Source organism: Citrus clementina, unplaced genomic scaffold, assembly GCF_000493195.1.
Source record: "Citrus clementina cultivar Clemenules unplaced genomic scaffold, Citrus_clementina_v1.0 scaffold_3, whole genome shotgun sequence".
Lineage (NCBI taxonomy): Eukaryota > Viridiplantae > Streptophyta > Magnoliopsida > Sapindales > Rutaceae > Citrus > Citrus x clementina.
In genome coordinates this window covers 5,051,797-5,079,622 of record NW_006262339.1, presented here as the reverse complement: position 1 = coordinate 5,079,622, position 27,826 = coordinate 5,051,797, and the positions used below count along the sequence as shown (strand labels likewise).

The window sequence follows — 27,826 nt, the reverse complement described above, 5'->3', positions numbered from 1 at the left end:
AAAGCTTGCACTTTTTGACTTGAACTTGAACCCATAAATGAAGATGACGATGCTGAATGAAATGATGTAAGAAAGAACAAGTTCGTCATACGCCATTCAGAAGTGGTGCGGCAAGGGCAAAAACATAGAAATCCCAAAATATAGAAGTCGTATAGTACCTGCAAACAAATGAATTTGACAAAGGCAAAACAATGAAAATATGTTAATAAAATCCCTTGTTGTTGTCTATATGAATGCAAATTATGGTGCTTTCTTGCCCTGATGGCAAAATAGAGAAGATAATTATGCGATCATGTTTTGAAAAAACACAGAAGATATTATCCAAGACAAAAAAAAAATCACTTTTTTAATCAATGAACAGAGAAAATAAATATGCAGCATACCTTCTCGTGTCCGCCGCAATCCTCGGTCTTCGCAGAAATAATATAAATTTTTATTTCCCTATTATAATGTATACATATTTTGTCAAACATAATTGTTATTGCTTGAAATTCAAACTTAATGAGAAAGAAAACGAATGATAGAGAAATACCTCTGCGTGGCTTCAACCGAAACATTCTGGTAAATCACTAATTCGATGTAATTCAAACACTTTGATCTCTCTTCTATACTACTGCTAAGAAGAGGCCACACTTTTGTTTCATAATCAGTATGAAACGGGATGAAGTATTTGAATAATTCAAATGGTCTCTCCATTCAATATCTTTCACTGATTTTTAAGTATTCTGAAGAGCATATTGTTCATCCAGTTTGTTTGGCAAAAGCTTTAGAACTATAAGAAAAGGTAAGGGGAGAAGATAGGTTTATCAAGGAGAGATAATATGCTGGTAACTGCAACTTGAGAGATTGTAGGTGGCAAATTTATAGTGAAGTGTAGCCATTTATTATTATTACTATTATTTGTTTTTGAGTCTAAAATTAACTAAATACTTTTTTTAGTAATGCTACATACCCTAAATTTTTTATTCCAAAAAACTATTTCAAATGAAGTGGCATTCATCAATTAGTTGGTGAGATAATTCAATTAATTCACTTCAATTTTATTAAAAAAATTATTAACCACTTAATGAATGACACATCATTTAAAATAAAATTTGGGATGTTTATCATTACTCTACTTTCTCACCCATATGAGCGACGTTTGAACTCCACAATTCTTATTTTTCACTCAAGACATTTTACCAAATAAACTAACTTGCATCCAAATGATTCTATAGTCATTCAAGAAATTTACAATAATAATATTACAACTTGAATGTGCATTTTAAAGAAATGATTTAATGGCAATCATTTGCATAAGATATGATAGAACACCATATAATAATAATAATAATAATAATAATAATAATAATAATAATTGGATCTTAATTCGTATTCCAATTAATGTGACGTACCAATAAATGAGTGACACATAAAATTTATCTGTGCAAATTTGATATTTTATAGTTCAAACCCCTTAATGAAATAACTAAATATTCAACTCATAAAAAAGAAAAACATATAAGAGACAACTCAGAGACACACAAAGATGGACAAAGACAACCGCGCAAAAGGGTATATGGGATAAGAATAATAATAGTACATTTAAACTCTTTCATGAGAGAACTAAATAGGGATAAAGATGATGATATTATTGGATTTTCTTTCCTTACAAGGAGGATTCGGTATGGGCAAAAATGGCTAGCCAATTAATGTTAAGACTAAAAAAGGAACCCGAAGAAGGGTAGAGATGACTATACAAAAGGCTAGATGGGATAAGAACACTACTATTATAATTACACTATTTTATAAGAAAACTAAATAAGGATAAAGATGATAAAAATATTAGATTTCTTTCCTTGCAAGGAGAATTCTATATATGGGTGAAAACTACTAGCCAAATAAAGTATAGATTTTCTTTCTTTTTTAGTAAAAGTAGAGTAAAAAAACCTCTAGTATAAATTGTGTGGTATAACTTAATTGGTTGGATTGAACAACTCTTAGTCCATTGATTTATTTTTATTATTTTATATTTTCATTTAACTAATGAATTTAAACTATATCAGTATGTACAAGATAAATTTGTAAAAAAACTTGTATCTTTGTCATCACTTTTTTTAGTTAAATTTAATAATATGTACATGAATCAAACGAATGTGTTTTATTAGTTAAATTTTTGTTTCTGAGAATTAAAAAAAAAATTATATACCGATAGAATTAAGATATGAATATTTGCGTACTCATGTGACACAATGAGAAGATGTTATAATGCCAGATCATTTACTACATCAATTATAATAAAAATTTCACGTCTTAAATTTTGTGAGTGCAGTGCTGCAACTAAGAATTGAACTCTGGTTAGTCATCATTATGAGATTTGCAATATTAGTATTTTTCGCGCATTATTATCATTGTTTTGAAAACTTTTGAACAGACATAAATAACAAAACAATCCTAAATCATGTATTGTATACGAAAATAATACTACACATATGTACTAATTAAGTATCTTAAATAATGAAAATTTAAGTAGTTATTTCATTATGAATTCTTATGGCGGAAATCAAGTGGTCAAGTAGAGTGGCATTTCTCGCGGCAAATCAAGTCTCGTCCATCAATTTGATGGGAGAGACTTGATTTGTTACGAGGAATTTCCCTTTACTCATGTCCATCAAATTGCATGGATATTGACGATAATTTTTTTGCTTTTATTTTTTGGTTCCTTTCCAGAGCTTCTAATTTTTAGTTAAGAAGATAAAGTGAAAATCTTTATTAAGAACTTTAAAAACATAAAACTAATAGTACTTAGCGATTTGGTAGCATTAGATTTTTAAAATTGTATTATTATTTTTAACACTGGGCCAATGCCTGTAACCTAATTAACATTATAAATTTACAATGCCCGTAAGTCCTTTTATATGTAAGAGTTGCAAATTAATGAACCGAGCTAATTACGAAAACTAGATCCTGACTTCATAAAATCATGTTTATATACGTCCTTTTATAAATATAACTCATTTAACAATTCATATATAAATAATCAATATAGAGCTAAATAATGAAGATGATGTAAACGAGTTATAGACTAATAAACACGCATTGTGGGGCTTAATTTCCTTTCTCAATCTGATTGAAGGCAGTAAGTACTATATAAGATTTGTAAAATTTAGAGATGGTAAAATATGGGTAGTGCTATATAAGATTCATATGAAATATGAGTAATAGTCTCATATAATTGAAAAAAAAAAAAACTCTTCAAGTACATCTTAAGGTTATGTAGTTATGAGTAATAATGGAGCCACAAATTCTTATACAAACTAATATGCCATAACTAACTATTGATTGGATCAAAACATGCCGCAGTTCACATGATTTATTTTAACTAATATAATTGTACCATATCAGTTTGTATAAAAATTTGTGATTCTATCACTATTTTTACAATTTTATTTTTAGGAAAGAAATGCAAAAATCAAATTCAACACTTTCCATGAAATATATTTCAAATTCAATGCCACAAAGACAGATAGACTTGCATGCGATTCACACGCTATTGCCTCGTGTCTTTGTCTTTCGCATCTACTCTATATATATTCTTCTTTCTCTTTCGCATCTACTCTATATACATTTTTCTTACTCATCTACTCGTTTTCTTGCACTTTCTCTCTCTCACTTTTTGATTCCCTCTTACTTATTCTCATTGTCCACCCTTTAGCCACTCGCAATCTAAATAAAAATTTCTTCACTGCCATCAAATCATTTATTCATTTTTTTATTTTTCATTAAAGAACTGCTTTTTCCCTGTTTAAAATTTAGTATACCGATTCTTTGTGTATGAGAAGATTTTCTAGATCTGCAAATTTTAAATCATTCTTGACGATCCGTAGTTCAAATGTTGAAGAAATTGCTTGCATTTTGAGAATTTAAAGTGGTGGCCACCTTAAAAATATCTTAGGTAATATTTCTAGACAATCGCTATTTCAGATATTATATATATATATATATATATATGAATGTGTGTGTGTGTGTGTGTTATGTATGAACTGATAATGTTAATTTACTTTATGAAAGCCACAATTAAAGTTGAAATTTTAGATTTTCCCCAAAGCAGGATAAATCGATTCTGTTCGGTTTGGTTCATTTCTATAAGCTAGTTATCGAGTACTTTCATAATGATTATTTTAATAAGAGCAATGCTAGATGTCCCATGTCATAAGTCCCAATCTGGAGAAATTTTAAAATACCTCGAATGTATTACAACTAATTCATGCATGCATGCCATGTGTAGTTGAATTTAATATAATCATCATTTGCATGATAGTTTTTCAAACTAAATGCACACATGTCATAACATTATTTACTTGTTGTATGGCTAACATGGTACCTCTGGTGTATTCTAGAATTTCACCCCAATCTGAATCCCAACTAATGTGGTATACAACCATTAGATGGTGATTAAGTAATTTTACTAGCAATGAAATTTATCATCCAATAGATAAATGATACATAACATTGACACTCAAGTTGGGATTCAAATGTTGATTAATTTTTATAAAAAAACATCTTATTTTTATTATAATATTGATCCCAAACATTATTGTTATAATAAACATCTTATTTTTATTTGCTTTGATTAATTTTTGTAGTAATGTGAGTCTAATGCATGAATTTAAAGTTAATGTAGTATAAATCTGAATAGGTGTTTCTAGTCACTTACGCATAAAAATGTTTTTACAGCACCATGGAATTATTTTGACTAATTTAAGATTTGTTTGTAATCGCTATTGAGTTAATCATTCTTGCAATTACGGAATAGCATGGAATTTCCAATATTCACAAGAAAGCACAAACACAAAAGGAGAATTATGCAATTACATAAATAGTTACTAAATCAATGTAAATGAGAAGCTAGCTGTTCTTTTTTTACTAGTTATGCACTTATGCTTCGAGATTCCAGATAAAAACTGCTAATCTGAACAAAGAAGGAAATTAAAATGGAAACGTATCAGAAATATATGCATGATTTCGAGTTTGATTTGAGTGTTGCATATATATATATACACATAAAAAATCATGGGCATGATTTGATATTTTTATTAATTTATTAGCATTCTACACCGGCATTTACTTTTGTCTATGTTTCAGTTATATTTTTACAGTAACCAAATTAGCAATATGAGGGAGAGGAAACAGAAGAGAATTTTAAAAGTATCAAGCAGCTCATCAGAAAGCCAGGATTATGATTCCAGCTATTCTGATCCTGACTACGTAGCTGGAACAAGTTATCAAAGGAGCTCTCGAAAGAACTTCAATATAAACCCGTGCATTAATAATCCAAACCAGGCTACTGAGGTTGGAAGTTCGAGAAGGAATAATGGTGTTGTTGCAACAAGAAGAAGAAGGATACTGAGTCGAAGGCCAGGTGTATCAAACAAGAGCAACAGGGGAGTGTTTTCCAAGAAAAGGACAATACTATCATGGATGATAGACCTGGGGATCATTTTCGAAGATATGAGAGTTTTGTACATCCGCGATAAAGAAAAGATTATAGAAGGAACCATTAAGAGAGACGGTGTGCGTTGTAATTGCTGTCATAAGGTGATTACTGTGTACGGGTTTGAAGAACATGCCAACGAAGGTCATGTTAAGGAGCCATATGCCCACATCTACTTAGTGGATTGGGGATGTCATCTCTTGGGTTGGATTTATTACAAGGGGTTACTGCGTCCGGAAGAACTGGCACGCTGTGAATTTAACCTTGTTGAGCCTCGGAAAGATGCTTCTGACTTGAACGATGATGCCTGTATGATTTGCGCTGATGGGGGTGACTTGATTTGTTGTGAGAAATGTCCCTCTAATTTTCATCCAGATTGCATGGGCATGAAGGTTAGATTTTGCTCATTTATTGTTCGTATTATTATTATTTTGCATATATAGTTGCAAAATCTTAAGAAATTGGAGTGAATGCAGAAAATACCGCAAGGAGAATGGCCGTGTCCTTTCTGCATTTGCAAATTTTGTGGTACTGGCGGGCCAGGTGATTTGCACGAATGCAAACAATGTCAAAGGAGATGTAAGGTTTTACACTTGCTTAATTTCTTTGTGATAAGAGCAGTAATTGAGCTACGTAGCTGATGTGAAAGAAAGAGAACAGCTTCTTTACTCACTAACACACATAAAATTTCAATGTGGAAATTAATTGACAGTACATCATTAGAAAGCACATTTTGAAATAGCACTATTTGGATAGTGCCGAAGTTCTAAGTTCTAACTTATATTCTTGATACAGATCACCTGGACTGTATTAATTCTCCAAGACAACCATCTAGTCCTGATTCACCAACCAAATTTTGTGGGAAGAGTTGTGAAGAGGTATTTGTGAATTCTTTATTACACACATTCATGGGCATTCTTTTTTTTTTTAAATTAAAACACCTTAATGCATGCATGTATGCTTTAATTTCGAAAAGGAATTTGTGAACAGGTTTTCTCGGAGATCCAAGAGAAGCATTTGGGAGTCCGAAAAGAGCTTGCTGATGGATATACTTGGAGTCTTGTCCAGATGAAGCTAGATCGGGACCCACATTCGAATGGGGAGTTTTTGCATGAGATTACAATACGCAACTCAAAAGTTTCTGTAGCATGGACGGTCATGGAAGAAATTTTCATGCCAGTTATTGACCGCTACATTGGTATTAACATCACTCAAAGTGTCATCTACAATCGGGAGTAAGCGCTTTAGATCGTTCCGTTAAATCTTTCTGTCACTCTTGTTCATTCAAGAAAATGCATACACATAGCCTTTTCCTTCTTCTAAATTCTCTCTTTCAGGTCTAACCTGAGGCGGGTAAATTTTAGAGGTTTTTACACCGCTATACTGGAGAGGAATGATGAATTTATCTCCGTGGCATCAATAAGGTATGATTGCTACTGGCATTTCATGTGTTCTGGTATGATCCAGTACATACATACATGCGTTTTGCAGCTACATGCTTGCGTTTAACTTGGAGTATTCACTTCATTTGTACAGAGTACATGGGACAAAGTTTGCCGAGATGCCATTTATCGGAACCCGTGAAAGATTCAGGGGAAGAAGAATGCTGCAGAAACTGTTGGCCCAAATTGAATCAGTAAGTGCTGATGCCTTAAGCTACTACCCAGCTGGCACTGTGTCATATTGTTCATTTCATTGTGCTGAATAACCTTCTGCTTAGTCTGTTTGATATTGGCATTTGACCTTCTAAAGCTTGGAACAACCTCTCATGCGAATCTAATTTTCAGGCTCTTCGTATGCTCAATGTGGAAAACCTTGTAATTCCATCGGTCCCTGAACTTGTCCCAATGTGGATCAACAAGTATGGATTTACCCACATTGAGAATAATTTGATGACGGAATTAATCAAGTACAACACATTGATGTTTCCAACCGCCGTCAGATTACACAAGTCCTTGGTGACACACGCCGCAGCTAGCGCAGGTCTTTCTCTATTTTCATAAATTTTCAAGCTCCAGCACTGTTTCATCATTTGTATTTGACACACTTCTTTCAATTTCTTTGCTCTTTTATGTACAGCTACGAAGACTGATGAGGCAAATAAGAATGGTACTGGGCTGGTTCGAGGAAAATGTTGTGCGCGGAATGCGGAATCAAGCACACCAAATAATTACAGAAAAATAAAGGACACAAGAATTTACGTGGTTCGGTAATTAAACCTACATCCACGGAGGCAAGAAAGAATAATTGTTTATTTAACAATTAATAGAGTAAAATATTTGAGTAACGAATCTCACTTCCCAGAAACCCAAATATACCCAGTACTCTCACACTCTGCAGGAAAGATAAATTCCCCAGACACACTTCTCTCACTTCTCTCAAAAGCTTAGAAACTTATAAGCTTAACAATTTTGGGGTGCATAAGAATGGAAGAAGTGCCATCTATTTATAGGGAAAATAATGGCACTATTGCACCAACCCCTTTACTATTCCACCTAACCTAAGCCAATAGTCAATGGTGTCCATTTGGCAAATTTGACAAATTTGCCAACTTTCCATTTTTTCTTCAAATGTTTGGTAGCCATTTGAAATTTTGCATGCATTTTTGAATTTCAATGTCACGTGCATGACTTTTCAACAATTCTCCACCTCGGCAAAAATTTGTCTAAATCTGAGCCGACTACCAACGAACCCTCATCCCCAAAGTGATCCTTCAATAAGGATCCAGAATGGTTGTGTCGATTCGACTGCCTACGTACCCAAAATTTGGGATCAAGCCAACCGTAGTTCATAATTCCCAAAGAACATATCTTAATACAATCGAAGGATTTGAATTAGTTTCAAGCAATGTTGAAACTTAACTCCAGAAACTACCTTCGTCAACATATTTGATGGATTATCTTTGGTATCGATCTTTCTCAACAACACAACACCGCTCTCGATAATCTCTCTCACATAATGATATTTCACATCTATGTGCTTCGTCCGAACGTGATATGTTTGATTCTTCGCAAGGAATATCGCACTTTGATTATCACAGAAGACCGCAACGTTCTCCTAGATTACTCTCAAATCACCTAACAAGCCTTTCAACCAGATAGCTTCTTTTACAGCTTCAGTTGCTGCCATATACTCTGCTTCCGTAGTGGACAGAGCAATTGTCGATTCTAGAATCGACCTCCAGCTAACTAGACCTCTACTCAATGTGAATACGTAGCCCGTTGTTGATCTTCGCTTGTCAAGGTCTCCAGCGAAATCAGAATCACAATACCCAACACATTGTTGACCACAATCCTTCTTGAACAATAACCCAACATCAACTGTCCCATACAGATATCGGAGAATCCACTTTACCGCAAGCCATTGATTTTTACCCGAATTGTGCATGTATCTACTAACCATGCTAACTGCTTGAGATATATCGGGCCTTGTGCATACCATAGCATACATAAGACTACCCACAGCACTAGTATATGGAACACGAGCCATGTAATCGTGCTTCTCTTAAGATCTAGGACATGAAGAAGAGCTTAATTTAAAATGAGGAGCTAGAGGTGTACATACCGGTTTAGTTTTGTCATCCATACCAAATTTTTCTAGCACTTTCTTTAAATAAGACTTTTGAGTCAACCATACGCTCTCATTCTTCTTGTCTCTACGAATCTCCATCCCAAGTATTCTCTGTGCATCACCCAAGTCTTTCATCTCAAACTCAGAAGCCAGCTGTTTCTTTAATCTTTCGATCTCATCTCTATTCTTCGAAGCTATAAGCATATCATCGACATAGAGTAACAAATAGATGAAAGCTCCATCTGGTAGTCTTCTAAAGTAAACACAATGATCGTGTTCACTTCTGGTGAATTTCTGCCCTTGTATAAATTGATCAAATCTTTTGTACCATAGCCTTGGCGATTGCTTCAGTCCGTATAAAGATTTAATCAACCTACACACGTGATTCTCCTTTCTAGCAACTCTGAAACCACAAGGCTGAATCATATAGATTTCCTCCTCCAAATCTCCATGTAAGAACGCTGTCTTAACATCCAACTGAGTCAACTCTAACTCATATTCTGCAACTAAGGCAAGTAGGATACGAATGGAAGTATGTTTTACAACTAGAGAGAAAACTTTATTGTAGTCAATACCTTCCTTTTGAGCAAAATCTTTTGCCACGAGCCTTGCCTTGTATCGAGGAGTTGTTTGATTCAGAAATCCTTGCTTTTTGGTGTAGACCCATTTATTACTAATAACCCTTTTCCCCTTTGGTAACTTTACAAGTTCCTAAGTCTGGTTTTGATGGAGAGATTTCATCTCTTCCTCCATGGCTAACTTCCACTGATCATTTTCACTACTGCGTAATGCTTCACCGAAAGTGTTGGGGATGTCATCATCAATAATTGGAAGTGCATAGGCTACCACCATATCTTTAGTAAACCATCCGGGTTTCTTTATCTCTCTTCTTGGCCTCCTTGTTACTATAAAATCATCATTATCTACATCATCAATTGTTTCTTCATCTTGTGGGACATCAGAAAAAACAACCTCTTCTTCAACTCTAAGTGTCATCTCCATAGTTGAAATCTTCTTTGATGCAGAACTAACTGGTACATATGGAGTTGCATCAAACTCCACCCGCTGCAATACCTCTTTGGTCTTGTTCTCTACCTGCTGAGAACTTGAAGCTTTCATCATTGAAGCTTCATCAAATGTGACATCTCTGCTACACACAAACTTTTTGTCTTCGAAATCCCAAAGCTTGAAGCCCTTTACTCCACCTTTGAATCCCACAAAGATAGTTTTTCTAGCACGAGGATCCAGTTTACCATCTTTGACATGATAATAAGCTGGACACCTGAATACACGAAGGGAATCATAGTCTTGTGCATACTTTCCAGACCACATTTCCATAGGAGTTTTACCTCCAATTGCAGCAGAAGGCAACCGGTTTACTAAGTGACTTGCGTAGCTCACAGCTTCAGCCCAAAACTTTTTATCTAAACTAGCATTAGATAACATACACAGTACCTTCTCCAATAAAGTATGATTCATACGCTCAGCCATACCGTTCTGTTGCGGAGTATGTCTCACTGTGAAATGTCTTTTAATACCCTCGTTCTGGCATACTTACAAGAATGGATCATAAGTATATTCACCCCCATTATCATATCGTAATACTTTGATCTTTCTACCAGTTTGAGTCTCCACCAATTTTTTCCATTTCACGAAAATCTCTAGAACCTCATCATTTGCTCGCATGGTGTACACCCACACACGTCTAGAGAAATTATCAATAAATGTAACAAAATAATGGCTTCCACCAATTTATGCAGTCTTGGTTGGTCCCCATACATCACTATGAACATATTCAAGGATCTCACGAGTATCGTGATTAGCTGTACCAAACTTGACCCTTGTTTTCTTGCCTACTACACAATGCTCACAAAAATTTAATTTACAAGTTTTGGTACCTTTTAAGAGTCCATGCCTCATCAGAGTTTGCAAAGACTTCTCTCCAGCATGTCCCAGTCATACATGTCATAGCTTGGTGGTGTCACTGTGCGCCTCAACAACATTTGCTTCATCGGTTGTACCTCCCTTCAAATAGTACAGATTGTGACGCCGAACCCCTTGCAGAATCACTATAGTCCCATGTGTAAACTTCATTGTGCCATCTTCAATGGTAACCTTGTAGCCTTTAGCTTCCAAAGCACACACAGAAATTAGATTTTTCTTTAAAGTTGGAACAAATCTAACCTCTTTGAGTTCTCTGACCATTCCATCAAATATTTTGAACCGAATTGTTCCTATCCCCATTGTGCGACAAGGTTGATCATTCCCCATCACAACTACACTGGATTCCAGATTACGAAAATCCGTAAACCATTCCTTAATAGGACACAAATGATAGGTTGCTCCAATATCAAGTATCCACTCGCTCGAACTAGCCACGTATGCTGTAGGAGTAATACTTAGTGAATAATCAGAGCCCTCATCTTTCCGTGCCATGTTTACTGCTGCTAGTTTCTTCTCATCTCTCTTTTGAGCCTTTGGACAATCTTTCCTCCAATTACCCTTTTCATGACGAAAGGCACACTCATCTCGAGCTATATTTTTGCTTCTCGATTTGGATCGAGAATTCTTTCCACCACGCTTCTTCTGTTTCTCCATCGCCCAATCTCTGCTCACCAAAGCTTCAGACGATGCTCGTTCAGAATTTTCATCATTATTCCGAATCTCTAAGCTAGTCAATGTTGTGCAAACATCTTTAAAGACTATCACACTCTTCCCATATATCAAAGTAGTCACAAAATGACTATATTTCTCTGGTAGTGAGTGTAACAAAATCATAGCCTTGACTTCATCCTTAATATCTTCATCAAGATTCTTCAAATCAGCAAGTAACTTTTCAAATCTTGAAACATGATCGTGCATTGACACCCCAGGCTTCATTCGAAAGCCATATATTTGGCTCATTGCATGAAGGCGATTTTCAGGACTTTTCACCAGGTACTTCTCCTCCAATGTACGCCACAAAGTCATCGCACACTCCTCATCTTTCACCAAGTATTTCACCTCCTTGGTCAAACAAGATCTGATCTGACCACATGCTTTTTCATTCATACGATCCCAAATTTCTTCATCATACAAGTGTCTTTTATTTTTCAAAACAACATCGAGATCGATTTGAATAAGGGCATCCATAACTTCGCGCCTCCACATGCCAAAGTTGATTTTCCCATCAAACTTTTCAACATCGATCTTCTGGCCTCCTATAACAGGTGCTGAATAGCGATTTGACAAATCTCGCCTCCCACCTGAAGTGTCTCCTGAAATAGTCTCGGTAGATCTCTCCCCAATTCTGGAAGTTTCACATTCTACCATTTTTTCAACGAACTATTTTCACTTGAAAAACAGTCTCTATGATGTTAATTTCGTGTGAATAAATGCACCAGGAAAGTTTCCAGGAAACTAGACAAGAACTCGATCCCAATTAAAAACCAGAATCCTTAGACTCTTATCGCCTTTGTGGACAAAACTTTCATAGACATGCAAAAATACACACTACTTATAATAGACTGTCTTCTAAGTACAAATGGCCGTCTCCATTGTATTCGTGAACAGTACCGTATGTGAACAGTACCGTATACGAGGATAGTACCGTATACGTGAACAGTGCCGTATCCCCCCAAGTACGAACCATCGGCTCTGATACCACTTGTTGTGCGCGGAATGCGGAATCAAGCGCACCAAATAATTACAGAAAAATAAAGGACACAAGAATTTACGTGGTTCGGTAATTAAACCTACATCCACGGAGGCAAGAAAGAATAATTGTTTATTTAACAATTAATAGAGTACAATATTTGAGTAATGAATCTCACTTCCCAGAAACCCAAATATACCCAGTACTCTCACACTCTGCAGGAAAGATAAATTCCCCAGACACACTTCTCTCAAAAGCTTAGAAACTTATAAGGTTAACAATTTTGGGATGCATAAGAATGGAAGAAGTGCCATTTATTTATAGGAAAAATAATGGCACTATTGCACCAACCCCTTTACTATTCCACCTAACCTAAGCCAATAGTCAATGGTGTTCATTTAGCAAATTTAACAAATTTGCCAACTTTTCATTTTTTCTTTAAATGTTTGGTAGCCATTTGAAATTTTGCATGCATTTTTGAATTTCAATGTCACGTGCATGACTTTTCAACAGAAAAGGCTACAAAAAGCTTGCATTTTTTTACTTGAACCTTGAACCCCTTAAAGAAGATGACGATGCTTGAATGGAAATGATGTAAGAAAGAACAAGTTCGTCATACGCCATTCAGGAAGTGGTGCGGCAAGGGCCAAAATATAGAAACCCCAAACTTTTTTTTTTTTTTTGTGAATAGAAATCCCAAGCTTGAAAAGGACATCATCTAACAGGCTTTTCTCTATATATTAATCACAAAAATTAACATATATTCTTTTTGTTTTTGTTTAATTTTGGGATAAATTGATAATCTATTTTTTAAATAATGTCTTAAAAAAGAAATATTATTTTTAGAAGATAATATTATAAAAAAATATTAAAAAAATAACAATAAGAATGTCAATATTTCAACAATGAGGATTTTTTAAACTTTTACCCGTTGATTGCCTCTGTAAGAATATTCAATCGCATGCTATTCATGATATTTTTCCAATATTTTAGATCTAAGACGATCATTGATTCTTGATGAGTGCCTAAGCAGCGTTTGAAACTTAAAAAAAAAAAAAAAAGGTACGTGTCTCAAGAATTTAAAACGACGAAATTCTTAGGGGTATCTTAAACAATCTTTTAAAATGGGTACCATATGTTCTTTGTACAAATATAACGGACTACTAATTTTATTAAGCCCATTAATACACCATAGGGGTGCGAACAATCCATTAAGCACATACACAAGGGCAGAATTATGCAATTTTATTGTTACTAATTAAATGACTGTAAATGATAAGCTAGCTGTTCGTTACTTGTTATGCGTCAAGATTCCAAATTTTTTACAGCTGAACACTGTAAATCTGAATAAATAAAAGGGGGGGGGAGGGGGAGTCTAGGTGATAAACATGGAAAATTAACGTATCAAAAATAATAAGAATTGGTTATGACTTGCGATAGCATGATTTGATTCTTTATTATTAGTATTTGTATACTATATTATGCATTTAATTTGGGTTTCTATGTTAACCAAGGTCAATGCTCTATTTCAACTCCTTTTCGTACCAAAGAAAATTTGGCAAAAATTGAATCCGCTAGTGCCTGGTGCTTGTGGGTTCTTTAAATTAAAGAAGAAAATATTTTATAATTAAGATGAGGACTAGAAAGCAGAAAAGAATTTACGTTAAAAACTCAAGTAACATAGCTGTGCCTGAGAGCGAGGATTATGACTCTAGCTACTGCGATCCTGACTAGTGACTACACAAGGTCAAGGCCAAGGCCATCAAGGGAGATCACGCAAAAATATCAGTGTGATTGAACTCATAATGCAGTGATGATGAAAATTGTGTTGTTGTGAAGAGAAGACGCAGGTTCAGTCACCGGGGCAAACCAGCCCTCCTCACTACAGCTGCCCTATTAGTAAGGGCTTTAATTTGGATGCTTTAATTTGAAAATGGGATTTGTGAAAAGGTTTTCTAGAAATCCAGTAGAAGTTTGCAAATGTTAGAAGGTCTTTTGGAAGTTCCTAATCCCCCATGCCCTCCTTCTTTCAGCATTGCAGTCACCGGAAGATGAAGCTACCAGCGAGTCAATTTCAATGTTACCTATTAGGGATTGTTACTTATATTTATCACATTCAAATACCTATGTAAACTGTAATTTGTTCTATTGTTATTTAGAGTGAAACAGAAAGTTTCTTTCTTTCACCCTCTTCCATTTGATTCTTACAATGTGCTGCTCTCATTTAATCAAGAGAGAGGGTATCCACACAGGAAATATTCGGGAATTTTTCCTTTATTCGACATCTATTTTCACTTTAACAACAAATCATCCTCTTATAGTCAATAGCTAACAATTTTTTTTTTTTGATACAATGGAGCCTAGTAAAAATTAGGACAAAACAGAGCAGGGAATAGTATTCCCATACATATCATTACATAACTAATATCCAATACCCTCTGGTGGGTTATCAAAATCATGAAAACCGAGAGGTAAAGATCCTGCCAACTTGGTCATGAAATCAGCAACAAAATTAGCTTCCCGATATATATGCTTTATTGTAATTTGCCAATCTCTATTCATCAACTCCTTGATGGCATTGATAAGTGAAATATGTGCATTAGGCTCTGTTCTTGTGGAAGAGATAAGTTGAAAGATACATTGGCTGTCCACCTCTGCCACCAAGTACTGGATACCTCGATCCCACGCAAGATGAAGTCAAACCTTGAAACAAACCCCATAATTCAGCAGAAGTCACCGAACAGAGACCAATGTTCATGCCAAATCCAAACTGCCACTTGCCAGAGCAGTCCCTCACCAATCCTCCAGCACTTGCCAAACCATTTTTTAATCGAGAACCATCTGTATTCAATTTGAAAAAGGATTCCGAGGGAGCTTGCCAGCCAATTTCTTTGATGATTTTACTGGTTCGAACAACATTAAGACCTGCTCTTGCAATATGGACATCATGAACCCACGATCTAATTTCCGTGACCATCTGAGTGCAGCAAGGGGCATTGTGTGTGAAGATAAATTGGTTGCGCCAGAACCAAATTTTCTAAACAGCAACACCAAATAAGCAGGCCCATTCATCCACAACCTTATTGATACCAGCCTTGCCCAAGTTGAAGCATAACTAGTCACGGAGATCAAGAGAAAAAAAGGATTGCTTGAGCATATCTGGAACCAAATGATTCCAAATTCTTTTTGCACAACACAATCATGAAGAGCATGGATTACATCTTCTTTTTCCTGTCCACAATATTCACAGTCCATAGAAATTTGGATGTGCCGCTTAAATAGCTCCTATTTTGTTTTAATTCTTCTGTGCATTACCAACCACAAGAAAATGTGAATCCTCTGGGGTCCTTTTCAATGCCAAATCAATTTCCATATATAGGCATCATTATTGGAGATTGGATTATTAAGGGAGGTATAAGCTGACTTAGATGTGAACTTGCCTGATTTTGAGTGAGCCCAAAAAGGTTGATCCTCGTTGTTGTCATCCGAATGTGGTTTGATTGCTGCAATCTGGAGAAGAATCTAATTGGGAAAAAAATGACCAAACATGCTCCAATTCCAATTTCCCTAAATATCCATAAAATCCGCCACACATTTATTCTTCAATTCATTCGGTAGTTGAGTTATAGTATGATTAGCAATGAGAAGCTCTTCCGAAACCCAACTTTGATGCCAAAAATTTACCTTATTCCCTTTTCCAATCGACCATCTCGTGCCCTGCAACACATACTCCCATATTCTACTTATGCCTTTCCAGAGATAAGAGCTGCGTTTATTCTCAAGCTTGTAGGGAATAAAATCTGAATCAAGACCATATTTTGATCTCAAAACCCGAATCCAGTGACTGTGAGTAGAGGTTAGCACATTCCATCCAATTTTCATGAGGAGAGCATTGTTCATGTTTGTAAGATTTTTAAAACCTAGACCACCTTCAGCTTTTGGAGAACAGATCATTTCCCAATTAATCAAACTGAGTTTACGGCTTCCATTCTTGCTCCCCCAAATAAATCTTCGAGAAATCCGATCAATTTAATCCAAAATTCCATGAGGGATCCTTGTTGTTTGAATGGCAAAAATGGGGATCACCTGAATTACTGATTGAGTTAGAGTAATTCTCCGAGCAAGGGAGAGATGCATTGCATTCCATCCAGACAATTTTTTATCAACATTATCCATAATTTCTTGATAAGTGGCTTTTGTTACTCTGTTGTGAAGTAAAGGCATTCCAAGATATTTGCCAAGATTATCTGTAGCGGCAAATCCCAATAAATCACTGATTTTCCTTGCCTTTTCTCCAGTAACATTCTTTGAGAAATAAACCTGAGTCTTTTGTTTGCTAATCAACTCTCTCGAACAACTACAAAAAATATTCAGCACATTATTGATTACATGGGATTGGTTGCAAGAAGCCTCGGCTAGAAGAAGTAGGTCGTCCGCAAAAAAGAGGTGAGTAAGAGGAACACCATTTCTCGAGAGACATATAGGACACCAACTTCCATTTCTTACTGCCAAATTAATTGCATGACTAAGGCGCTCGATACATAGGAAAAAAATATAAGGAGAAAGAGGGTCACCCTGTCGGATTCCCCTAGACATAGTGAATTCTTCAATGATCTCCCCTTCCCATAAAATTTACATTCTAGCCGTAGTAATGCACTCCATTGTAATCCAAATAAACTCTTTAGGCAGCCCAACATCCTTAAGAGTATCATGAATGAAGTCCTACCTAAGCCGATCATAAGCTTTCCCAAGGTCTACTTTGATAGCCATCTGCCCGATTTTTCCTCTTTTGTTTCTCATGGTGTGGATAATTTCTTGCGCCATTACAATATTCGCTGTAATTTGCCTTCCAGGAACAAAGCTTGTCTAGGTTGGTCCGATTAACTCCGGTAGAATTCCCCTTAACCTATTTGCCAAAATTTTTGTAACAGTTTTATACATCACTGGACATAGGCTAATGGGACGGAACATCCTCAAGTTGGTGGGGTTGTTTGTTTTTGGGATAAGGACAATAAGGGTCTTATTAAGCTCTGAATGAAGGGGATTGCCTTTAAAAATATTGCTCACAAGTTCACAAACTGATGAGCCCACCACATCCCATTGCGACTGGTAAAAGAGAGCATGAAGGCCATTAATTTCAGGAGCTTTTAGAGGGTTCATTCCGAAAACTGTAGCTTTAATTTCCTCGTTAAGAACAGTTCTGCTAAGATCAGCTAAACTATACTCATCAATTCTTGGAAAAGCATTAGCAATTGGGAAATTAAAACTCGCTTCATCATTACAAGAAAAAAGTTTAGAGAAAAAATCAATGGCATGGGACTTGATCTCTTCTTTTTTATAAATCCACGTACCCTCGCTGCTCTGGATTGCATCCACTCGGTTTCTCCTTCTTCTCGTTATTATTTTTTTTGTGAAAAAAAGCAGTGTTTCTATCCCCACATGAAATCCATTCTCTCCTTGACTTTTGGTACCACAATAACTCCTCATGGGATAGTATGGTTTCAAGTTCCATCTTCAAATTGGACTCAAGCTCAAGAAGCCAGTTTGAATCAAATTTCTCCAGAGCATGTTGAATACCATTTAATCTTGCCAATAAACGCCTTTTCCTTTTAAAAATATTCCCAAAATTCTATTTATTCCACACACTAACTTTATCCACAAAGTCATGAGCAGCCCGAATATATCCCTTAGAGTTGCACCATTCCTTAGCCACTAAAGATTGGAAAGATTGGTCCGTCAACCAAGTTGCCAAGAAACGAAAAGGCCTAACAACATTCATTTTCTTCAAACTACGGCCAAATCTGACAAGAATCGGACGGTGGTCAGAATGAATTTTTGGAAGATGTAAAACTGAGGTTTCCATAAAAGACACATTCCACTGGTCATTGCATATGGCTCGGTCTAATCTTTTAAAGAAAGATCCCCTCGACCAAGTGAAACAAGGCCCTTTAAAATGTAGATCCATAAGCTGATTATCATGAACCCATTTGTTAAACAGTCTACAAACACCGTTGCCTTTTTTTTAACCTCCTTTTTTTCTCTGAAACATGTAGGATTGAGTTGAAGTCTCCACCTAGTAGCCATGGTCCTGTAACTGAATTAGCTACCAGGTCAAGATTGCTCCATAGCTCCCTCCTCAAATTTGGGTTAGGGCTAGCATAAACAGCAGTGACCCACGACCAATTACCTGAAAAATCTGTGACTTTAAAATGAATGTACTGCTTGTGATTAAAAACAAACTCCATCCTAAATTCTTCTTTCCATAAAATCCAAATACCCCCTGCAAAACCTTCAACTTCCACTCGATGCGATGACTCAAAACCACTACGTTTAATAAAGTTATCAGCTTTAACTCCACTGATTTTAGGTTCCAAAATCGCAACAATATCAAGGTTATAAATTTTATTCATTATGATAAAAGCTCTTCTAAAGCCCGGTGAAGCCACCCCTTGGCAATTCCAAAAAAGGATAGATAAATTCATTAAAATAAAGAGAATAATAGGAGGAAACCGTTCAAACCGAACTTCATTATGATTCCATGTTGTCCTCATCTTCCAAAGAGGTTCCGCTATCATCAGATTCTGAGTCACTTCCCTTACCTTCACCCTTAAAGCTCTCATCATCCGGGTCATCTTCATCATTGGCATCCATTACCAAATCCTCATCCGGGGGTTTGTCTCGATTTTCAATAAGTATATTAGGATCAGCAAGCTCTAAATTTGGTAAAGATGGAACTAAACTGACCTCCTTACACTACAAGAAAAATAAGATTTTATTACGAAGAATATTAGTCACTAAAAATAATAAATTAGTCACTTTATATTTTTTATCACAAAAAATGAATTGTCACACGTTAGTCGTAAAAAGACCGTCTTAAAAGGTTCTAGCGACCAAAATTATTTTCATCACTTTAAGAACATGATTCTATGACAAACATAATTGTCTTAAAATTAAGTTAAAATTGTCACGAATAGTGTCTAAAATGGTCAAATTAGAGATTCAAAAATGCAATCAATGACACTTCATATCGGTCATAATATGTGGTTTATAGTGACTATAATATTTGTCTTAAGAGTTTGTAAACATAGTCGCAACAATTACTAAAATCGTCATTTTAGAGGTTTGACGATACAATTAGCAACGCTATTTTTTTGTTGTTGAAGTTTACATATCGCGACATTTCATAATCATCCCAAGTAGTTTTCATTTGTGACAATTTTTGCTAAAGCAATTAGTAATTAATTTAGTGTCAACTTTATTTTAATGACAATTTATTTTACTATTACATGACTAGTTAAATTGTATCAAAACATTTTAAGTGACTATTATCTATTGTCATTAAATGTAAGCATTCGCAACTATAATATTTAGTCAAAAAAATTAACATGTTGTGACATATTCTTTCGTTGCAAAATATATGTAATATAGTCTAACATTATTTTTAATTACAATGCACTTTATTGTTTTATGACTATTTATATGGTATCAAAAAAGTTTAAATGACTACTTTCAATCGTCATTAAAAGAAAGCATTCACGACGACATATTTTAGTTATATAAATTGATATATAGTGACCAAAAAAATTTGATTCAGAAAATATTATTCCATGACATCTAATTTCCTTACAAATGACGAGCAATATAGTCTCACATTATTTTTAACCACAATACATTTTACTATTTAACAACTATTTATATTGTATTCTAAAAGTTAAAGTGACTATTTTAAATTGTCATTTAAAAGAAAACATTCATGACGACACATTTTAGTCACATAAATTGATATTTATTGACCAAAAAATTTTGATTCAAAAAATATTATTTCATGACTATTAATTTCGTTTCAAATGATAAATAATATAGTCTCACATTGTTTTTAATCACAATATATTTTACTATTTGACGATTATTTATATCGTATCCGAAGAGTTAAAGTGACTACTCTAAATTGTCATTAAAAGAAAGCATTCACAATGACATATTGTAGTCACATAAATTGATATTTAATGACGAAAAAATTTGGATACAAAAGAGATTATTCCATGACAATTATCTTCGTTTCAAATAACAAGCAATATTGTCTCACATTGTTTTTAAGGACGATGTAATTTACTAGACAAGCTAGTGTGATTATTAAAAATAGGTGTAGTCATTAACAATCAAACCAACAACAATGAGAATAACATAAGAAAGACTTCGAAATATTTATTCACAATCCGAAGGATTCAAACACAAAGCATGACATTGAAATCCAAACAAATTTGGTTCTTGGCAAATAAATGTAAATATAAAAGTCATAAATCATTATCAATGACCTAAAAGTAAAATTTCATAGTAGATGTATTTGCAAAGGTCTTATTGGGATTGAAAAACAAATAATGCAGGATCAACTGAAGGTGTAAGTGAAAATGATGATTGCTCTTTCATGAATTTTATGAAATTACCTGTAGTCTGTTATCTTGCTCCTCAATCGTCTTTACCATCTCTTAATTTTGTTGGGACAATGCTACATTGGATGTTAACTTTGAAGGACCTATCATTTTCTTCACAAAATTAGATTTCTTCCCCAAAATAATTTCACAAATTTGATTATCAGTTAATGGTTCAACTTATTCCAAAAAGAATTTTACCTCTTTTAGTAGCATTTTGAGATTCGTGGCATTGAGCATTGTGTTTCCAGTCATGATAAAGTCTCAATACAACTACTGCAGTGGCTCATATGGGAAAACAGAACACTCTTTTAGAATACTAGCAAGATAAGCTAGGAATGGAATCTTCTCATCAACAACCAAATCATCTTTAAAAGATAAATCCAAAGAACTACCGATCTCATGGAAGCCATTTTTCAGAAACTCAAAAACTTTCTTAACCTATCCAAAAGATAAATCATGCTTTAATAGATGGATCTCCTCCGAGCCCAAAAAATTTCTTAACATTTGACTGGTCTTCATCTTTTCTGTTTTTCCCCCTCTCTCAGTGGATGAAATACTAATAATTTAAAGACGTATACAATCATATGTAAGAATTTTTTCATTACTCTGATGAAGAAAATAACAAGTCTATACTTATTATATTATTTATTAAAACAAATAGCACATATATGTAATTACTTCACTGTCAATTTTCCTTATTAAGATAAAAGTGCCAATGACTCAGAATTTCATATATAGATAGTACGCTTCAGCTAAATGTAATGAAAGTCCATATATGACAGTGATTTGGCATCCATCTTTTATAATTTGCCTTTAGCAACTAAACTAAATCCTACAAACTACATATATCAAAATGTACCAGATATCGAGACTGCTACTGCTAATCCACAATGGCATTTGAACATTATAGACCAAGTTTTCAACCTTAGATTGAAGAAAATGCAATGACAAGCTTCTATTTGTCCTTCCGATTGTAATAGTTTCAAGTTCGAATATTTCCATTGACTACATCAAATAAGAAAATAAGACAAAATAATAGGGCATTTAACATTCCAATTGAAAACAAATCAAAAGAGCGAAAAATAATATTACATGAAGCAACAAGCAGGAGACTAGCATCAAGTTCATTCACAAGGCAGAGTTTGGATATTCCTTTGTTAGGAAAGTCGTGATTAACAAAACTGTTGAGAAGGGTAGCTTCCTCATAATTCCATATCTTGCGATTAAACAAATACTGAACAGCTAATGCATTTGAGAGAGATGAAATTATAAGAGACCAGAGGACCCATCTCACTACATCTAATAAACAACAAAATCAAAATTTATTGAACCATCTCATAGCAAAAAAAACCCCATGAGTGGCCGAATTTGTACCCAATTCTACACTCTACTATGAAGCTTATGAAGCCGAAATTACTTCAACATATATCAGCTCATAAGTTGGCAATCATAGTCAAAGATGTCAAGCATCCTCACAAATCAAGAAGCTAATAAAAACCAGGTTGCACTACATTAACATATATCAGTTCTTTGATATAAAGCTATTGAATGTTATACACTTCTAATCCCAAGTCATGAAACATAAAACAAAAGTTCACTTCACACGCTCATAAAGATAGACTGCTAGAAAAATGGAGAATAAGCATCGGATATGAGTCAATAAACTATTAAGCTAATTAATGCACGGGAAGGACACTAGCATAATAATAAAAAAAAAACCCATTCACGTTCTAAAAAAACAACTCATTCAAATTCTAATTCAATATATCAACAAACCCATTCGCATTCTAGTTAATAAAAAAAAACACTAGCCACGGAGCAACTTCTCCAACACATTCAACAAACCTATTTTCATTTTAATCCACAAACAACACCAGCAACAGAGCAGATCCTTTGACAAACTAATAAACCCATTTTCATTTTTCAATAACAAAATAATGCCCAATCATCGATTTCTAACATGCAAAGAGTTTTTTTCAAAGACTAACCTTGCACGCAATTGAGTGACAGTCGCCTCTAACGCCGACAGCAAGCGACACTCACTTGATGCCATCACCCTTGATTCATCACATGTTCTTTATTATCGGATTCTCCGAGCTAAAGTTGCAGGATTGCGGTTGATTTCTTTATCTTCAAAGCATTTAGAGATGGAGTATGTGCGTGTTTTGGTTAGATGAAGAACACTTGTTTTTGTGATGGGTAGCTTCGATAAAGGAAAAGAAACACCATTAAATCCACTAGATTCATTATGTAGCAATAAATGCTTTGGATAATAACTTGTAACTTTAGTTTTTTTTTTAATTTAAAGTTTTTGGAATAGAATTGGGTTATTGCCAATTTACCCTCATCCATTAACAATACATGAAATAATAGGGGATGAAAGTGGAGATATTGTGATACTTTCATCAAATTGGAGATAAGACAAATCTCAGGGGGAAAAATGAAAATTATCCTAAGTAACAGTAGTATGTGCGTGTTTTGTCTTGCTATGACAGTACTAAGGATTAAGGAAGACAAGTTACTATTTCTTACCTTTGTTTAATACCGATTATTATTATTTGGTGAGACCAATTAATTGTTTATACAAACTTAAAAATTAATTTTGTCTAACCTTTTAATTACATTTTATTATAAGTATAATATGTGTAAACTACATCAGGAAATAAATTAATTACTCGGTCATAAAAATACAATGTTATTTAAGACAAAGCTTTTAGTTACTATTTTTAGTTTTGTGACTATAATGACTACATTTACGACTAAAAAAATAAAGTCTTAAAATTATAAGAAATCATAATAGCTTTAGAGACTAATATTATGTGTCATTGATGGTTTACCTAAATTTACACTTGTTTTTTAGTTACAAAATATTTTTGTCACCCATAATTATATTTCGTGACCATTTATTTTGTCATGAAGGATAAAATATTGTCTTAAAATGTTCAATTTTTTAAGGAGATTTTTGTGTAAAAAAAAAAATTTATTTTTTCCGACTACAATAATATTCGTCACAAGAACATTGAATCAGATACCAAATAGTGTGTCCAAGAAAAGAAATAATTTGGTCACAAAAATACAATTTTATTCAAGACAAAACCTTTAGCTACTACTTTTACTTTTGTCACGGTAATTACTCATCCAAGACCAAAAAATGACATCTTAAAATTATAAGAAGTAAAAATAGCTTTAGAGACTAATATATATGTCACGGATAGTTTGGTTAAATTTGTACTTAACTTTTAGTTACGAAATAGTGTCATCGCCTATACTAATATTTTGCAACCATTTTTTTTTGTCATAAATGATGAAATATTGTCCCAAAATGTTTCGAATTTGGAGGGAAATTTTTGTGCTAAAATAATATGTTTTTCAGTGACTAAAAAAATATTGTCACAAAAAGGTTGAATCGGATACCAAATATTGTGTTCCAAAATAAATTTATTGGTCACAAAATATAATACAAGTCAAGACAAAATTATTAGATACGATTTCATAAATTTGTCACAATAAATATGATTTCGTGACCAAATTTCAAAGCGTTGAAAAAAATATCATCTTAAAAAATTAAATTTCTTGTGGTGTTAGAATTTGAATGAAAATCTTTTCGAGAAACAAATTTTATTGCCGTGTGTTTTACGGGGTCCAAGCTAGTGGGAACAATGGTAGGGATAGGTAGGTTGGTTGAGGTTACAGGGATTTTTGACTGTGAACATGACACTGTTTCTGCATGCATGTGAGTTGGTGAGGTAACAAGGTTCTCTTTCAAACATGGGTGTTTGGCTTTTTTGTCACTTAAACTTTGCATAGCTGGAGAGTTGACATTTGTATGGCTATTTGTGGTAGTAGGCTTCTTGGGATTCTTTTTGGTTTTTATTTTAAAATGGAAAGCTGGTTGATCCTTCTCGGTTATGGGCCCATTGTAGCCTTTAGGGTGGGAAAAAATTCTATCCTCATCATTATCCTTTTCGAGCACTTCAAACCGTGATCCCCTTTCAAATTTGGCATCTCGATGACGAGTGGAAAAATTATTATAGCCTCCACCATTGTTGACTCTTCCCCTTCCTTTTCGGCTGACAATCATCCAAGGCCCAAATGAAGGGTTTGCCGGAGTTATTGTAGAGGACGACGGTTGATCACCACCACCACTACTGTGACCGTTCCCATCCTTATTATTTTCTGAGTTCTCTGTTTGTCTTGTCATTGTGTTGAGCTGATGACAGTTTTCATTCCTATTACCATAAATCCCACAATTAAAACAAATAACATGTAAATTCTCATATTCCACCTTTTGCATTTTGCCATCGAGAAAAAACTGTGAACAAAGAGGTTTCTTAAGGGAAACCTCAACCGCAATACGTGCAAACTTCCCTCTTGTTATTGATTCGATATTGTAATCAATTCGAATCACTTTTCCAACGACATTCCCGAGCATGCAATGAACCCTTTTATGATAATAGTGTAGAGACATTCCCGGTAATCGGATCCAAGCAACAATGTTTTCAATATCTTCACTGGAACCATCGAAGTGAGGGTTCCATTGTTGCACTGTGAGATAATGACCGAGAATGGTCCAAGGACCTTGTGTTAGAGCATAATGGGCGTCTCCTTCTGTTTTTAACTTAACCAGGAAGAAATCATTCTCCATGTCAATAACAGAGAAACCTTGGGTCGTTTTCCAAACCTCATTTAACTTGTTGCAGAGTGCCCGATAGCCAAGAGTTCTCCGGAGAAGTTTGACAACAACCGTGTTTCTCCATGGTTTCACCAGTTGTTCTTGGATCTTTTCTGAGAAGGAAATGGATGGGATGCTTCCCTTTTCACTAATAACGACGTCTTCAGGATCAAATTCCAATTCTTCTTCTCTACCCAAAATCTCCTCTTCCCCATCATTCTGATCTTCCATTAGCTTATCTTTAAAAGATAGCGGAAGTGGATTCTCATCTTCATTCCCGTGACTCCTAAATCTTGCCTTTTTAGTTGAACGTTCCTCCGCCAGTGGTAGTGGCAGCTCCTTACTTAGGTTATCGCTATTCATCACAAGAAACTTTTTTTTTAGTGTCTCCAATTTATCCTATGAGATTGTCTCAATAGCTAACAATTTTATTTGCGTTATTAGTGGATAAAGTCCCTGCACAATAATTTCAAATTTCCCTTAACAAGTCAAAGGAGGATGCTAATAGCCAAATGCACAAACTCCTTTACTAGAGAATACAGAATGTGGACACGCTTATATCAACAGATAAAAATCGTGCATGGCCAAGGGTCATAGATTCGATTTAAACTCAAGAACATGCCATGTTAATCATTTAATGGAAATCATTCTCTTTCTTCTGATCCAATTAATGAAAGATTAGTCAAAGTCAAACGTCTTTGATGGACTATTTCAACAATTTGGAGTTCATTTTAATTCATCAGCGAATCATGTTAAACGAATGCTAAGATAATTACCCTTATCACATTATTAAACAAAACACTAAGATAATCATGGAAATCATTCTCTTTCTTCTGATTCAATTAATGAATATTAGTTAAAAACATACGTCTTTAAAGTACTATTTCAGCAACCATTTTAATTAATCACCGAATCATGCAAAGCTAATGCTAAGATAATTTGATAAAGAAAACAGTAATTACAGAATTCCAAACAGACATAGCTGAGCTGGCAATTTTGTAACTAACTTTGGCGCAGTTGGCTGCCACATCAGCTGTTCTTGCAACTATATTTTAACCACACTCACATATGACAGGTTCTTAGTGAAACTTTGCAACGTTATTATTAGGATTTTGGTTCGACGGAAGCTAGATTTAAACTCTCTTTCTCAACCCATTTTCACTTTTCAGTAAACTCACCAATATAGGCGGCTCTTTCTCTAGGCAACTTAGGCGGTTACCTAGAGCCCCACTACAGATGAAGGCCCTTAATGTTATTCCTAAATTATAGTTATTATTTATTTATTTATATTAATTATTATTTTATAATTATATTTTCCATAAACAAACTAATAAATCCTTACAAAGTTACCTTTTAACATTATAATTAAGAATTTTAATCCCATTTATTTCCTCCATATATTTCATCTAAAACTCTATAAAGGCCACATATTTTTTTTAAATTATTATCCATTAATATCTTTTTCCAATAGAAAAAAATACATGAAACTTTCATTACTTTGGTGAAAAAACTACTTTCTCTACCCTACTTTTCACTTTAGAAAAAAAATCAATTATTTTACTATTCATTGATCACTGCTACTCAAAGACTCAATACAACAAAATAAAGTTCTCAAATTTCTAGGTTCTATCTTTCCATTCTCTTATTAATTAATTATGTTACTCAGTTGTTTTTGTTTCTTTTTAAAAATTATTATTGTGTTCTTAATTTGTTTTCTTGTAATTATCTAGCATAATTGTTTGCTTAATTACTCTTGTTTCACTAGAAAAAAAAAAGTCTACTAAAAAATATGCATTAGGATACTAAAAACTTCAAAAACAAGAGAAGAATAGAAAAGTTAGTTTAATCTAAAAAAGAAGCCATTGATAAAAGCTTATTTAAGATCAAATATATCATATGAAAGATTAAATAGGTTAACTATATTGTCTATTGAGAAAGATATGTTAGGAAAATTAGAATATAAAAATTTGATTAATAATTATGCATCTCAAAAGCTAGAGAAACTAATTTTAAATAAATAAATTTTAATAAAATTGATACATACA

The 27,826-nt window shown here is 34.2% G+C and overlaps 2 protein-coding genes and 1 long non-coding RNA gene across 4 annotated transcripts; 1 reads left to right on the top strand and 2 right to left on the bottom strand.

Annotated features, from left to right (window-relative positions):
* The first annotated feature begins 5,154 nt into the window (after positions 1-5,154).
* Positions 5,155-7,476, top strand: LOC18047099 (increased DNA methylation 1). Its single transcript, XM_024189428.1, has 7 exons — positions 5,155-5,865; positions 5,950-6,016; positions 6,269-6,351; positions 6,464-6,708; positions 6,811-6,897; positions 7,010-7,109; positions 7,261-7,476. The coding sequence occupies exons 1-7, from the start codon at positions 5,155-5,157 to the stop codon at positions 7,474-7,476; spliced, it is 1,509 nt and encodes a 502-aa protein (XP_024045196.1).
* A 7,800-nt stretch (positions 7,477-15,276) lies between these two features.
* LOC112100313 lies at positions 15,277-16,577 on the bottom strand. The gene is made up of 3 exons (XM_024189403.1): positions 16,362-16,577; positions 15,768-15,908; positions 15,277-15,654 (listed from the first exon to the last, which is right to left on the bottom strand). Exons 1-3 carry the CDS (start codon positions 16,575-16,577, stop codon positions 15,277-15,279), a joined length of 735 nt encoding a protein of 244 aa, XP_024045171.1.
* A 2,424-nt stretch (positions 16,578-19,001) lies between these two features.
* On the bottom strand, positions 19,002-23,338 carry LOC112100388. Of its 2 annotated transcripts, none has more exons than XR_002906749.1 (4): positions 23,098-23,338; positions 21,308-21,382; positions 21,122-21,210; positions 19,002-19,430 (listed from the first exon to the last, which is right to left on the bottom strand). It is a non-coding gene; the product is annotated as an uncharacterized LOC112100388 (long non-coding RNA). The 2 variants fall into 2 exon arrangements; XR_002906750.1 differs by lacking the exon at positions 23,098-23,338 and adding an exon at positions 22,034-22,100.
* Positions 23,339-27,826: the final 4,488 nt, after the last annotated feature.

Excerpts from the sequence above, each read along its gene's own strand:
- LOC18047099 (XM_024189428.1), top strand. The coding sequence starts at position 5,155 with ATGAGGGAGAGGAAACAGAAGAGAATTTTAAAAGTATCAAGCAGCTCA. Across the intron at positions 6,017-6,268 it reads TTGTGGTACTGGCGGGCCAG|ATCACCTGGACTGTATTAAT; the intron begins GTGATTTGCACG and ends TTCTTGATACAG. Across the intron at positions 7,110-7,260 it reads TGTTGGCCCAAATTGAATCA|GCTCTTCGTATGCTCAATGT; the intron begins GTAAGTGCTGAT and ends TCTAATTTTCAG.
- LOC112100313 (XM_024189403.1), bottom strand. The coding sequence starts at position 16,577 with ATGAACAATGCTCTCCTCATGAAAATTGGATGGAATGTGCTAACCTCT. Across the intron at positions 15,909-16,361 it reads CGATTGGAAAAGGGAATAAG|GAAAAAGAAGATGTAATCCA; the intron begins GTAAATTTTTGG and ends TATTGTGGACAG. Across the intron at positions 15,655-15,767 it reads CTTCAACTTGGGCAAGGCTG|ATGGTCACGGAAATTAGATC; the intron begins GTATCAATAAGG and ends TGCTGCACTCAG.